The following is a 15746-nucleotide window of genomic DNA, read 5'->3' as shown; positions in this document are numbered from 1 at the left end:
GGTAGCCGAGACAATTTTATACCTTAATAGTGACCATTTTTTCACCAAATAGATCTTGCAATCGCTTGCGTGCCGACACCATATTGACTAACGGCGTGCGTGTTGTCATTTCTATGAAATATTTTGTCTACGTTTGACGAATTGAAAATTTACAAATAATCAATGTCCATTACACAAATGCAATACACGACCGCATTGATTTGCCACTGAGCGCGTTAACTTTATAGATTTCAGCAAGTGTGTCGTTACAACGTGTCATGTGAAAAAGCAATTGCCACTTTGTAATAAATAATGTTAGGAGTAAAATTAACTTTCTTCACATCTGCTTAAAGTTCTAAATACTGATCGCAGATAAAGCCTAGAGAAAAAAAGGAGTAAACCCAGTTGGAAACTTATAAAAACATTTCGACTAGTTATGACATATGTTTAGCGAACATTGTAGTAAGTACAGATATATGCTTCTGAAAAATTAAGTGTGCAACAGCGCAACTAATACACTGCAAAATGGTAAGGAAATCAGTGGGACATTGTTTTCCTCGTATATAAATATCTATTACGAAATTAATATAGATACTGCTGCAGATGTTCAACATTTATAAAAGAATACTAAAACTATAGCATATGATATGATTATTGAATATAACAGTTTGATTTTGCAAGAAAAGAAAAAAATAGTGCAGGCATCGTATCGAAGTGGCAGCTCCGAACGGATCCGAGCGGCGCGCTATCGGCGCGACACCGATGTCCGGCGGCGCGTGGCGGCCGGCGCCCGCGCGCTGCACTACAAATTATTGTTTCAATTCCACAGCCACTGTCTTGATTTCGTACTCCATCTAAATTACAACACAACCGTTTCATGGACGCGGTGACAATTCTGTCTCGGCGGGCAGTCCATTATTAACTAACACCCTGAAAAAATTGTGCACAGAAAACTGATAAATTGCTCGCAAACAATAAAGAAATAAATTACTTAACCTGAAAAAAGTAAACCGTTTTATTCTAATATTGATAAGATACGAAACGGGTTTTGGGTATCATTTAGGTCAGAGAACAGGTTACTTTGTCGTGGCGTTCTCGTACGCGCACATGACCGGTGGTAGAATCGTAAAATGCGTGTAAAGTACACAATAAAATACGTTGTTCATTGGTTACATTAAGTAAGATTGCTTGCACATTTCTTACGAAGGTGTTCGTAGTGGTGAGTTAGAATTTTCCCTTGCATCGGAACTAATATTGTTGTGCTTTGTTTGCAGATAGTGCGGCAGGGTGGCGGCGTCCAAGTATGGCGCCGGCGGGGTGTCCGTGGGCGCGGGGCTGAGCGTGCGGCGCGAAGTGCGCGGCATGAAGTGCTCGCAAGGCGGCGCGGCCGGCGACGAGCTGCTGCTCGGCGCCTGCTGGCTGGAGCCCAAGCTAGACGCGCCCTCCCCGCCGCCCGCCTGCCACGACCTGCTCGACTCGCTACTGGCCCCACCGCCGCTCGCCGAGCTCAAGCCGCTGCCGCCCTTTACCGGTTACACCGGCCACCTCTCCATCAACGGCATCTCCGGCCACCACTATCACGCCATTGCGCAGCGCCTGCCCGAGGAGAACAACAATTACCCCACGCAGAGTGGTTACGGCGCCGACCACGACGTCGTCTCATCCTCCACCTGCGCCGCCGACGCCGAGCCGCCCGATCTCGAGGACGTCAAACCTTACGCCCTAGACGCACCCGATTCCAAGCCCTTCGCCGCGGAATCCTCGGCGCCCGGCGCACCCGACAGTTGCGCGCAGTCGTGCTCTCCACCCGCCAAGCTGTTCGACGAGGGTCACAAGCAGGACATGTACGACATCAGCTCCATAGAGGACATCGCCGCCATAATTGGTTCCGCTATCGCCGACACCACAGTGCCCTCGCAGCCCGAGGACCCCGAGCGCAACGACTCCCGCGACAGTTGGATGGACATCGATGCCTGGATAGCCGGCGCTTGCGGCCAGCACGGGGACAAAATCGTCCCTCAAAACCTTGACGAATTTGGTCTGCCCAACTCTCCACCCCCGTCGCAAACCAGCCATCACTCCGGGCTTGATTTCCCCTGTAAACCGAGTCACGACTTTACAAAGAGTCAAGAATTTTTACAAAAGAACCTCGGACAGGCAGGTTCCACTCTACAGACGTTATTGACGCACGGATACATGCCGCTTCTTCAAAATCGGCTACAAAACGGTCCGCCGGTGAAACAGGAGGCACCGAGCTCTACGAGCTATGGTATGGATGTGATATCGACGTCCTCACCGCCCGGGAACGCTGTGTCGACGACGGACGGTGTCGGCGGCCTTCTAAACGGTCGGTACGCTCCTCACTACGCCCTCGGCCTCAAGTCTGACGGCCTATGCAGTCCGGACCGACTTCTGGGCTACCCTCACGCGCATACGACTACCGTAACGCCGTCGAACAAAAGTAAAAGGAGCAGAGCCAAGGCGAAACAGTCAAACAACTCGGGGAACATTCACGGAAGTTCGTTAGGGTTTCCGTCAGCGACGGCGGCAGAGTTGAGTGGTTTGCTGGGCAAGGAGAAGCCGGTGCATCGTTGCGGAATATGCAATAGGGGCTTCCTCAACAAGTCCAACATCAAGGTGCATCTCCGCACGCACACCGGCGAGAAGCCATTCCGCTGCGACGTGTGCGCGAAGGCGTTCCGTCAGAAGGCGCATCTCATCAAGCACCAGCAGATTCACAAGCGGATCGGCCGCGACTAGTGTGCCCTCTGCCGTCAGCGCCGGCTGCAGGCTCAAACAGAAGCATTTCAATAGGTCTTAGTTGTGTGCGTGAATGTGGTGAGTGGACGTAGCCGCGTGTGCGTGTACCCTCGCGGAATCTCAGTCTAGAATAGTTTGGTACATGGCAACTCTTGAGTTAACTTTGGATTTAAGTATGAGCGAGTCCACGTATTATTCATATCCCTGTAGTATAACACTCCTCCTAAGGCAAGTGCAATGTTAACTAGTTTTAAGATATCTTCAGATTTATTATTTTGTAGATAACATTGTTTATAATTTGTTACATACTGAAGGTTGTTTCATAAGTTTCTCATATTTTCTATTCATTCCAGTTAGTTTAAGTCTCTGTAGGATAATGATAAATGAACTTTAGCAAAACATTTCAATCACTCTATAAATAAAACTCCTTGCATAAGATATTCTGCACACGCTAATTAAAAGTGCTCGATATGTGGTTACGCTTTTATAAATTCCGTTGTTCTATATATATTAACAATTAATTTAATGTTGTGAATATTTACTCCAATTACCTTTTATAGTCAAATTTAATTAAAATAATAGTTTATAATAATTAATAGTAATAAATTAAGTTTGTAAAATGTGAAATAAAGACAAAGCAAACGAGGCTAAATACAAAATAACGATATTATATCGTATAATTTTACTCATGTAATTTAAGTTTAATGTATTTCTATCATTTTTAATTACTTCACTTATTTACAATTAAAAAAACAAAATAAATAAATATATCGCAAATCACATGTAAAATACCACGAGCTCCATAATAAGAATTTTTAATCTACACTAGTAAAGATATCAGTTCATCAAATAAATTAGTTTTTATCTTATTTATGCGCATTATCCCAGTTAAGAATAACAATTTTCTTTATCACGTGAAGGCATAATTAGTAAATAAATAATAAAATAGTTTGCACATGTAGGCAGCGTGCGTTGCTCGGAGTAAGCAGAGTCCTTCGTACACGCGAGCGCCGGAACTTCTCGTCCGGGAAACGGACAAAAAATCCAAAAGATTCCAATGTTCTAATAACAGCGATCCGTTCTTACGCAATACGTAATATTCGCCGATTTATTCCGTCCTTATCGGCTTGAAAAAAACAACATAAAAACGAATCAGCCGCGCATATAACGATGCATTTTGTTCCGCCAAACCTAATTATTTATTAAACATAAATCTATATTATACTTATTTTTCATTATTAGTAAAAAAAACGCGTTAGCTTCTATTTTGATCAGTACTTCATTTATTAAGAAAACAATATTAGTAGTATCTGTATTATATTGAAATTATTTCTCGTCGTCTCATTTATAAAATTTTATGAATTTATATTTGGAATTGAATTACTGTTATGTTTGAAAAAAAATGATGTACATACATTCCGAAGCACGACAAAACAAAATTTTAATTGGATAAACACCATCCATCGAACCCGTCTTTGAGCACAAAAACGTAAACACAAATTATTTTGAAAGTAAGTTATGTATAATATGACATTCCATTCTGTTTTCTTCTTCATTTTTTTAAGTCTATGATAATAAGAGTAAGCGTTTTTGCGCTGATCTGCAAATGAAGTAACTTTTAAGTGTTAGGTACTTTAGGAGCTTACACACTGTGGGATAAACGCGCGACTGTGAAACGCTCAGTGGAAAAAAAACTTAAATATTAATTTAATTTATAATTATTTATGTCCTAAAACCAGTGTATTTTAGAAATTTCGAGAATCATTTTATTTGCTTATAATAGATACAGTATGTTGTAATTTTTTTAAGTATATACAGTGTGTTTCACTCGCGGCGTTTCCTACGACATTTGCAGACCTTAAAGAAAGTACCTTTTAATAGTTTTAAGACGTCTAGATAATAAGTATTTATTGATAACTGTAATTTTGTAATTATTATAAACAGTCCCGCTGTTTCTCTGTCAGTGGATTTAGGGATATTATATGTGAATAAAATTCTCTGAAATTGACGCGCAATAAAATGGGGTAAATAAAATGTGAGAATCAAAATCTCTTCAAGGTACTTCTGTGTTATCGACACAGTAACTTATGTAGCGGTAATTAATTATTTGATAAGGACAAAAATGTTATATTTTTCAAGAGGTTTTTCCAATTTTAAGTAAATTTTGTAAATTAATGTAAAAATAAATGGAGATTTTTTTTGTTAATGTAGTTTTTGTTTCTTTTTCTATCATTATATGACACATACACCTTTACAGAACATATATTTTTCATAGAATCTTAATCCTAATCGATAAAAATTGCATTGTTCCTACACTGACAGTGTTTTGTTTCTTAGAAGAGACTTTATTACAACTTATGATGGTTCAAGCGTTATACATACATGTAATTAAAACAGCCAGAATAATAAACCAAGAAGTAAGTGTACATGGAACTTATAATTCAATATAGTTTCTAAAAATAAACGTGACATGTGGGTCACTTTAGACATCGTCGCAAACAAAGGTGCGATCTGATGTGAAAGAGTCTGTGCGAGCGAGGTTCGCACACAGCACACAGCGCCCCCGGCTGCTGGCGAAGAAAGTCGGATGTGAAAATCGTCATAATGCACACAACGACGACAAATTGCCTTTTTGCAAGTACCGCGGAGGGCGCGAGAGAAAACCCGCGCACACCGCGCCTGCCTCGGCCAATGGCGACACGCACGCACACACGCGCAGCGACCAGTAGCGTCAGCAAATTAAATATTTAAAAATAACTTTGTAAGTATAAAAATAAATGCTAAATACATTCCTTACAAAGTATTTAGCGATTGTTTTCTTTATAAACACATGGAAAATAGACATACATTATTGGTAATATTTTAATGACATTTAAAATGTGCCACATTTCTTCACTAAATATATATCATACTGCAAAAAAATTGAAAAAACTATGTGCTTTAAAAATTTAAAGAATAAATGATCAGTTAAATTACTTTAGAGTAAGCATTAGCAAAAACAGTATAATTATGAAGTTGCGCATCTAAGCTATAACATCCGCTTCTATCCATGGACCTTCAGACTTAAGTAATATGTTAATCTGTCAATCAATCAAAGTCCAAACGTTGACCGACCTTACACCGCATCCTCACAATTGTCTGAGTAATTAAACGTAATCATACGTAAATATCGAAATATGTATTACTGAATTATGATTAAATTATAATAAATATACGCTAACCTACTTTACAACTTAACATGTGTTAAGTAAACAAATTATGAATTGTAATATAAGTTCATGAGACGTTAAGCTTTTAAGTTATAAAATCAATACACTCTCTTTCAATGTAAGGATTCTCGATCACCTTTGTCAAAGAAATTGTTTTTTTTTGTATAAATTTAAATATATATTATTCTATTCTTATTGTAACAACAACATTATATTAGATGATGCAAAGGTTGCTTAAAGACTAAATAAATCACAATTTATACACGATTAATAATTGTTTTGCGCACGGTACTGCATCGCAGAGCGTAGAGATTCTTTCACCAACCCACTTACATAGAGCGGCTTGATTTCACTCCGCCATTGCCATTGCCACGCGCCAGAACAAAACACGCGTATAATGCTGAGGAAAAATCATTGTTACGAGTAAGTATTACTACATTGATACTGTAAGTAGTAAAAATTTTGATAGACTTTGACGTACCATACTGTACCGTACCTGAATATACCATAACTTTAATCCCAGTTTAATCATGTTCTTCTGTCTTTAGTTCTCAAACTTGCACATCAAAATTTCCACACTATCAAATGCGGTCGACAGAAGTAATATGTAAATCTAAAACCCGAATCCAAAAGCATGGGCCGTTCACGTCCTAGAGACTTAAATTTATACAAGCTGTATACATTTCGATAGTCGAATAATTGTCTGTATTAGCTTTTAACTCATTCTTGATATCGACAGTATACAAAATACTACAGGTGATATTAAAATAATAACCTAAATAAATTCAACAGAAAAAGTTGAACAAGTTTATCGCGAAACTCAATGACCGCGCACTGCAACCTTTAGGGCGGCCGCGTGAAATGTCGTCGCCCCGCACGCCCTTCATACTTGAACTTGTCGACCGACCCTTGTGTGGCGCAAGCAATGAACTTACTGAGATTTTCTTTAAATTAAACATATTTCGTTACTACGGTACTTACCAAGAGGTGGTTTGGATTAACATAACAAACTTAATATAGTAATTTGTGTGTATTTGTACACGCATTAGTTTGATAAAAGAAACTTAGAGATAACTGCAATGTCTTCAAATTTAATACAACATCTTCAGTAATTTCATAAGGCAGACGTAATAGAACATTTTACAATTAAATCACATCGGAATAAAAACCAAATATTATAAATCTATCACGCTGACCTGTTATCACTTAGACCACACTTTGTTCTTGACAATTTTAGGTTGGCAAGATTAATAATGCATGTACTGTAAGATACCGCAGGCGATGAAGACTACTGATCAATATAAATGATGGAGAGAAAATGTCCTTTAATTTCCCTGAAGCAGAGATTTTAATAGTAGCTTACTAACGAGGGTAACCAAACTTTTATGTCGACCGAATTACAAGGCAACAAAGGTTCCCGATACATTAAATAAGCCCGATAATCTAAATGAGTGTAAAACGTACAGCGTAAGTTTATTTCGTATACAGTTCGATTTTATTTAAATTATGTTGTTTAATATTTCAATTGCAAATTTAAAAAATCCAGAGCATATTTTCAAACAACATAAAACTTTCACCCCAACAAGTTGATGCAAAACAAGTGCGAAACAATGACACATCCGAAACTGGGTGCACTAACCCATAACCTTGACCATGCGAGGCGACGGCGACGGCGACCTTACGGAAGTTCCGTGAGCGGGAACTTGGCAGAGAGATGCGGCGTGCGGACACAGCAACGAGCGGAAGAGGGAGCGGGCTACAACACTTACATATTTTAAAAAGAAAGTTATAATACGTATATCGGAATATATAAATATTTAAATAAAAATTATTAGTCTAAAAATAATAAAGCTAAATATTAAGTAAGTATCATTTAGTTATAAGTAACATCATTCTAAGCCAACACAAAGTTAGAATTCAAGTACAGAGAGAAGTACTTTTATTCACATAAACAAAATTCATTCATGGAATTATTTAAAACTCCGTACGCAAGAGTTAATTCTTCGCTAATTTTTTTATTATTAATTCCGCTACCTCTGGTCACTATGTGAGTATACATTTTCGCGCTGCGCTAGAGCGAGGCGCGGCGGCGTTTGGAAAGTGTGTCAGTGTGTCAGAGCGCCCGCCGCCCCGCGCCGCTCCCGCCCCGTAGCCGCGTCGTACTCGCCCCGCAGCCGCGCCACACTACATCCGCAAACAAGCTGGCCTACGAACTGACTACAGTGAAAATACTCCTTTACGCATATACTTATCATAGCGTAAGCCAATAACTACTAACTAAAGAACTATTGTACACTGCATATAGTGTTTTACGATTATCTTACTAATATTATAAATGTGAATGCTCAGATGGATGTTTGTTAGAAGGTATCTTCAAAAGGGCTTAACTGATCTTGCTGAAATGTGGCATAGATGTAGAACATAGTCTGGAAGAAGATATACAATACTTAAAAATTTATTTTTTTATTCCGCGTGAACGGAGTCACGGGTAACAGCTAGTAATATGTATAAAAACCACGTATATATCTATATAATTTATATAAAAATATTATTTCTTCCTGCTTTGAGCACAATAGTTAACAATAAATCTTATTTAAAGTGAAAGTACTGTATGATGTCAAGTAAACATATTAATAACCACACTACTCTTATTTCGAGACGCGCGAAATCCAAAACCGTTATCAAAAAAAACGAAACAGTTGAAAAAAACTCCACTGTCATCCGTGTCACCTACATGACAATTGGAGCAACGAAATCTTTCGGTTTCTTGTGAGATAAAATGCCAACAGTCAAACGAAAGCCTGAAGAAAGCACTGAGAAAATAGCTGCAAAGATAAAAATTTTACCCGTTGTTGCGCCGCGCTGGTAAATTCAATCGTAGTCTAATGGTGCCTTAAACCTTCTTTTAAGCTTCAGCAGAAATATTAGGTTACTAGCTGTAGCCCGTGACTCCGTCCGAAATTAAAAAAAAAACCTTAATTTTAGCCTATAACTTCCAAACTATATTCTATATGTATGCCAAATTTCATCGATATCCTTTAAATTGTTCTGGAGATACATCTATCCAAACATTTGCACTTACAATATTAGTAAGAAGTCAGATTACCGACCTTATAATATTACAATCTTTATCAATAGTGTTTGTCCAATCTATATTTGACATAAAACATAAAAGATTAAGCAATAAAACAACACATTATATATATCTACCAACCTTTGCAACTAGTCTTGTTTAGCAAGTCCTTAATTTTGCAAAATTAGTTAAGCTATATAATGAGCTAACATAACGTATTATTTAGCTGTAAATGCTTGCTATTCTGCATATAATACGATAGCTGAAACGTTAGGTGTCGCTTCAGTGCGCCAGTGGCCGCAAGCTCGAGGGGACTGTAAGTGGGGGGAGCTGGAACCCGACCCCCTCACGGTTAGAAAAGTAAAAGTCATGGCGTCGGCAGAGTAACTGTACCCGCATTCGCTCTCTGCGCGTCACTGGCACAGTTACGGGCGGCTATTTCGCGCGGAACAAGTTACTTCGCGAGCTGACACACTTTGCTTCGCGGAATTTCGTATTCGCTTAGACTTAACGTCGCATGAGACTTCTGAGTAAATTATATTTTTGGAATGTACTAATTAATTTATTTTGGTGATTTTACATCATAATGTCAGAGCTGATCTTAATGATTGTCAATAGAACCTAAAATAATGATGCTCTTAAAATGTTTCCATCAATAATCTGATAATGTCTAAGTCTGTACATAACTAAATATTTCCTATTATTCTTGATCGTATCGCCCGCGACTCTGTCAGCGCGGTATTAAAAAAACACATAATTAGTAGCCTAAGTATTCTTCCAGACTATGTTCTATTTGTATGCCATCTCTCTCCATTTCATCGAGATCCGTTAAGTCGTTTTGGAGATACCATCATACAAACATCTACCGATTCATCTAAACATTCGCGTTTGTAATATTATTACAATTTAATAAAGTATCAGTTCATAACAAAATCACAAATTTCATCACACTTGAACTTGAGACAAGAATTCAGTGCACCATCAAAAGGTAATTCACGGCGTTCAAGATTGCTTTACTATGCATTGCATCGCACCGATATACAGTCAGCGAGTTTATCATTCATTAGTTTGCGTCGTAAAAACACCGTAAAACAGCGCCGAGTACCTCGTGACTAGTGGCCAACCATCGCAGGTTACACTGCGCGGAGATTGGAAAGACAACAAACATACCATCTTACAAGATTATTAAACTAAGGAACATTCATAAATAACCACAATTATGGAATTTTTAAACTGCGTTTGAATTCTGGACTGGTTGGTGTTAAGAATTATGATCGAAAAACAAAACAATTATAGCCCAATTTTACAATAACTTAAATTAACATAATTTATTTTAAAAAAATCATATGAAACAAATGTGTTGGTTTATTTGTTTAATAACAAATTATTCGACTAACCTCTGTATTAGTAGGAAACTGTATTAGGCAGGGCAGTACGACTTTTATCCTGTGAGTTACTTGAAGGTGTTAATTATTAAGACCTAGTATGAAAAATACTGCCAACATTCAAACATTTGTCCATGTTGGCAATAAGGATCTCCTAAACTGATGATGATGTTCTCATGACGCAGAGTAACCGTTAACTTCGTCCCGCGCATCACTAACATGGTGCTTCGACAACAGAGTTACCGCTAAACGATACCTTTGTTACGAATGTAGGAGGCAATTTTGGTGTCTATAACTTAATAGGAGCTTTAAAAGGTTTTTTGACCGACGCTTTACGTACGATTGATATAAATTCAACATTTTTATGTCTTGAATATGGCAACATTGAACATATTATTGACATTCAACGTAAGTTTACCAGGTGGGATTCTGTTCATAAAAATAACTTTTATGGATACCTGTTTTATGGCTGAGACTAAAAGTCTAATAGGAAATTCCTAAATTACGTGATATGAAAACATTCTAGCTTGACATTAATTAGTACCTCCGTACAAATAAACTCTAACCACGTAGCATTTAAGCTGGAGTTTGCTCTTTATCCACATGACACGCCCGCGTCGTTGTGCGCACTTTTTATTTACTGATCAAACATCGGCCGAATATCAACAAGCTTCAGCTTTCCTCACGCACACAAACAACTGCATGTTCACACACACGCACACATATATAACTCACGTGCTAGTCTAGACTAGCCTAGACTTTGTATTTCAGCCGTCAATTGTTACTTGTTGAGTCAAAAGAACGTTGTATTTGGGCGGGCGAATACGTGCAGTTTATCATTGAGGAATGAAAAACTTATCGTATTCTAATGATTGCCACCGACTTATTCAGCGCAGAATTAAAAAAGTAACTTGTAATATGGCCGCGTTTATCAGGTACCTTCCCGTCAAAATAGGTCCAACCGTGCCGAAGATTAACCGACAAAACGCGGTCTTATGATTAAACCAAAAATGTAGTCGTATTTCAAAGTTTATGGAATATAAATTATGTCAGTTTGAAATACATTCTAACTTAACAATTAATTTATACGTTGAAATAATATATATCTTGGAGAAAACAAATCATTAACAACTCATGACGTAGCAATTACTTTACCTCAACAATGTTAGTTTGCGGAGCTTTGACGGGTGTTTGATGATCTCGTTGCTATGGCAACATCCGTGATAGTTATCATACATTACGATGGCCTCTTATCTTCATAGATAGAGGTCAAAAGACGGACAATATTCAAATTGAAGTATAATACATATATTATCTATATATTTTACAACAGAGTAAGCTAGCGATAGTAATAAAGTTTTCATAGCGAGTTTTCGAGAAAGTTCAGGACATCTTACTTATGTTATTAATGGGGATGTTTGTATGGATGTTTATCAGAAGGTATCTCCAAAACGGCTGCATGGACTCGATGAAATTTGGCAAAAATTTTGAACATAGTCACTACTAATTATTTTTCTTTTAATTCCACGCGGACGGAGTCGCGGGCACAGCTAGTTTTACATAAATCTACAAATTGCACAAACACATTCGACACATAGAACTTCTGTTCCTTTTCTTACTGACGGAATAAATATTCGTTTCTTGAGATCGATCCGAAATTTATTTTAAATATTTACTTACGAGTGGCTCTCCATATAATATGTTTTACAATTGTTAAAATGATCTTCAGATCGGTAAAATAAATTGCGACCATGGATTGAGTTCGAGTATTCATATCGGTCCTCTCTCCTCTATTCGAAGAGATTTAATCAACCAAACCCTAGTTCTAATTCCACCGTCTCTTATCAACTCGGATGAAGATTATAAATCGGAAAGGTATTGTTTTAATCCTCATGCATTGTTTTATTGAAAAACAAATGATTGATAACAACGATATAGACTTGGAACAATACAGAACAGATGAAGGCAGATATATAATTTCTCAAAGCCGTGACAGATGTGGGAAATATGCTATTTATACTTTACTGAGAAATTATAACGAGAAGGTCACAAAGATATCGTAGAAATTTTTCGTTTTTAATTTTAGTAGGTGTGATGGTATACGATCACTGTAATTAACACGATTCTATGTTGTTCTACGAAATATAACATAAGAGAAATATATTTGAATAAGTGGTTAAAGTGATCACCCTTAACTTAGGGTAGGCTCCGAACCCCTCGGTGGGGACGTATAGTGAGCTGATGATGATGATGATGATGAAGTGATTAAAGTCCCTTAATCCTTTGTTTTGCTAATGTCATATTTAGATATACATTTTATTTACACAAATTTCTTTTCCATACTTATTATGCCTTTGTGATATAAAGCTGTGTTAAAATCCTTTTATTAAATTTAAATTATTATTAGGCCTAATAATCTTCTATACAACGCACTTGTACCATGTTATAAATTACATATATAAATTTATAATGTATTTGCTTCTCTAGTATATTACCATGTTGTAAAGGCTTCGCGTTCGGAAAATGCAGGCTGTATCGCTGGGTGGGGATCGTGCGGCGGTGTGCGTCGTGCTAAGCCGAGACGTCGTCAGTGGGTCAAGAAACAAGGTCGGCCATTTCTCTCGGCACGTGGCCGCTACCACGGCGATAGGGGGGACTGCGGGGGTTGCAGGGGAAAGGAAGGCGTGGGCGTGAGCTTAGTTCGAGCTCGTCGTCTTGAGCTAACTCTACTGTCTTTTATTTAATGAATAAACTGTATTAATTATATAAAGATGTCTTTAAATGGAAGTAAACTACATTATGAGCTTTGTTTGACGAAGTAACCATACTTTGAGACTTCGGATTAAGCTCAGTGACAACAGCGGTTAAGTATTTTTCAATAGTTCAAGTACAATGCAACGAGTTAGCTACTGTTTGAACTGCACAATTTGGAAGCAGATAAAGCTTTTGCAACGATTCAATAAGATAACACGCAACCTGAACTTTATTATTAAATTAGGATCTTGATTATTACACATTGCTTTAGTTTTGAATTAGGTATGCTCAGAGTTAAATGCAAATAAGAATAACTGTTTGGAACTGGATGCGCTATTTTTGTATACAATAAATGGAAGTTGCTGCAACTAGTTTTTAATAAACTAACATAATTATTGTTACAAGGGCCAAGCGTACAACACCCACAGGTTTGTCCCCGATGTTGCAAAACGTGACAAGTTCAATTGACTGTAGACCAGTGACTCTCAAAGTGGTCTAGATACCCATGAAAGACGCGACGAGGGTTTAAAAAGGTTGGAAATAAAGAAATATTGGTTGACAACTTAAAAAAAGAATCTAGCAGGAAACATAGCATGGAGACCATCATAGTGTTTTGGAAACTTTGAGGAGAAACAGTTTGAGAACCTCTGGAGTAGATGTAAACTTATAATAGTTGGCAGTTGAATTGTATGGTAAAATGTTCGCTACTTCTGCACTGCCACATGTAGGTGGACGTCATTATTCTGACGACCCCGAAATTAACGTCACTATATTCGGCACGAGAGGAACCGTTACTTCAAATTGTATATTGTATCTGCCAATCTGTCTGTACATCTGTCATGAACTATTAAATATTAAGCTTATTTACAATACTCATTTAAATTGCATTGTACTAATACTTGTGTAATTTTTCACAAGATGACACAAGAAATATATACTAATACTAGCTGTGACCGCGACTCCGTCCTCGCGGTATTAAAAAAAAACCGAATTAGTAGCCTATGTGTTCGTCCAGGGTATGTTCTACATCTTTGTCTAATTACAGTGAGATGCATACAGCCCAACATTCGTATTTATAATATTAGTAAGATAATAAAGCGCAAACACACATTTCTTTATAACGCAAGATCGTAGCAATCACAGAATATTTTTGAACAATTATTTTTGTAATAAAAAGCCCTATACTTACAGCATGCTTTAGGCTATATATTTTCACGACATTAAACTTAGGGGGGTGAGAAAATTGAAAAAGTGTTATGCGAGAAAGGGATAAAAATTGCAAGCCAATAACAGCAAAGATGGATGGTTGCCATGGTAACGGTTATTCTCAGCCAATGGCGAAGACGATTCTTTGTCATTTGAGCATTAAAATTTTTACACTTTCAAATTCTACGCACTGTAAACAATAAAAAAAGTTTTTCTGTGTATAATAAATAATGTTTACAACAATTAAAAATTGACACGACTACGCATCGGTAGCAACAGTACTAGACCAGGGATCGCATTCCTTCTGTTCCATTAGAACTGCTGTTTAAGGCAAATTTTGAATACCTCCTCTGTTTCTACTACTTATCATTTTAAAAGTCTGTTAAAGCGACGAATAGTCAGTTAACATGAATATTTTTAATTTATGACAGTAATTATAAACATTTAATTTACACGATACACTGCATTCTTGATCGCCAACTCGAAGATTCACTTTCGAATATTTTATCAATTTAAGCTTCGATTCAACCTCAATTTTCCACCGTAAGTTCATTAAGCGAACGTGACCGACAATAATTGTATGAATCTCCAAATGAATTAATGTCCCAGACGACTTACTTATCTCATTACAAGCTTCTGCATAATCTGCCCCCCCCCCCCCCTGTCCGCCCCCCGCCCCGGCAGCCTACTTCCGCGGCACACATACCGCCCCGACCGGCTCGGGACCTAGATATTTTCGGCAGAACTATCACACGCGACTTTGAACTTTAACATCGAAAAGAATCGATACAACACATCGATAGAAAGTGCAATTAATCGAATCACAATAAGAACGATTTTCGATCGTATTCGAATTTCGATTCTTGAATTGAAAACTGTGTGCGGCGCTTTTGATGAACTATTCGAATTCGGACCGCTTTAGCTTCGTTTTATCAATGTTCACTAAAAATTCAATCTTATGTTGTTGGAATAGAGTTGAAAATGAATATTGATGAAAAGTAGGTCCGCCAGTATGTCACATAGGTCTTTGAATATTGAGGCGCCGAAATCGTGATTCTTTTTAATGTTCCACAAAGTTTAGCAGCGCGAACAAGCGTTAGTGCCGGCACTGATACTGGCTACTTTTACTATCTTTAGCTGCAGTATTTATTTATCCTCTGTATATCAATTCGATGACTGAATTACTTCAATTTTTATTAACAAAGACTACAAAAAGAAAATTAATATTTTATTTTTAATTCCCAAGTATTTTTTTTTATAACAGAAGGGGACAAACGAGCAGCGGGAACACCGAGGTGTTCAACGACGCCCGTGGACATCAGCAATACCAGAGGAACCGCAGATGCGTTGCCGGCCTTGAGGTGGTGATAAGCTCGCTTC

The 15746-nt window shown here is 37.8% G+C and overlaps 1 protein-coding gene across 1 annotated transcript; it reads left to right on the top strand.

Annotated features, from left to right (window-relative positions):
- The first annotated feature begins 1341 nt into the window (after positions 1-1341).
- On the top strand, positions 1342-4898 carry ich (zinc finger protein ichor). Its single transcript, XM_013325636.1, has one exon. It carries the CDS (start codon positions 1342-1344, stop codon positions 2737-2739), a length of 1398 nt encoding a protein of 465 aa, XP_013181090.1. The 3' UTR covers positions 2740-4898.
- Positions 4899-15746: the final 10848 nt, after the last annotated feature.

The sequence above is a fragment of the Papilio xuthus genome, unplaced genomic scaffold (assembly GCF_000836235.2).
Source record: "Papilio xuthus unplaced genomic scaffold, Pxut_1.1 DF824655.1, whole genome shotgun sequence".
NCBI classification, from domain to species: Eukaryota; Metazoa; Arthropoda; class Insecta; order Lepidoptera; family Papilionidae; genus Papilio; species Papilio xuthus.
This window is presented reverse-complemented; position numbering and strand designations above follow the sequence as displayed.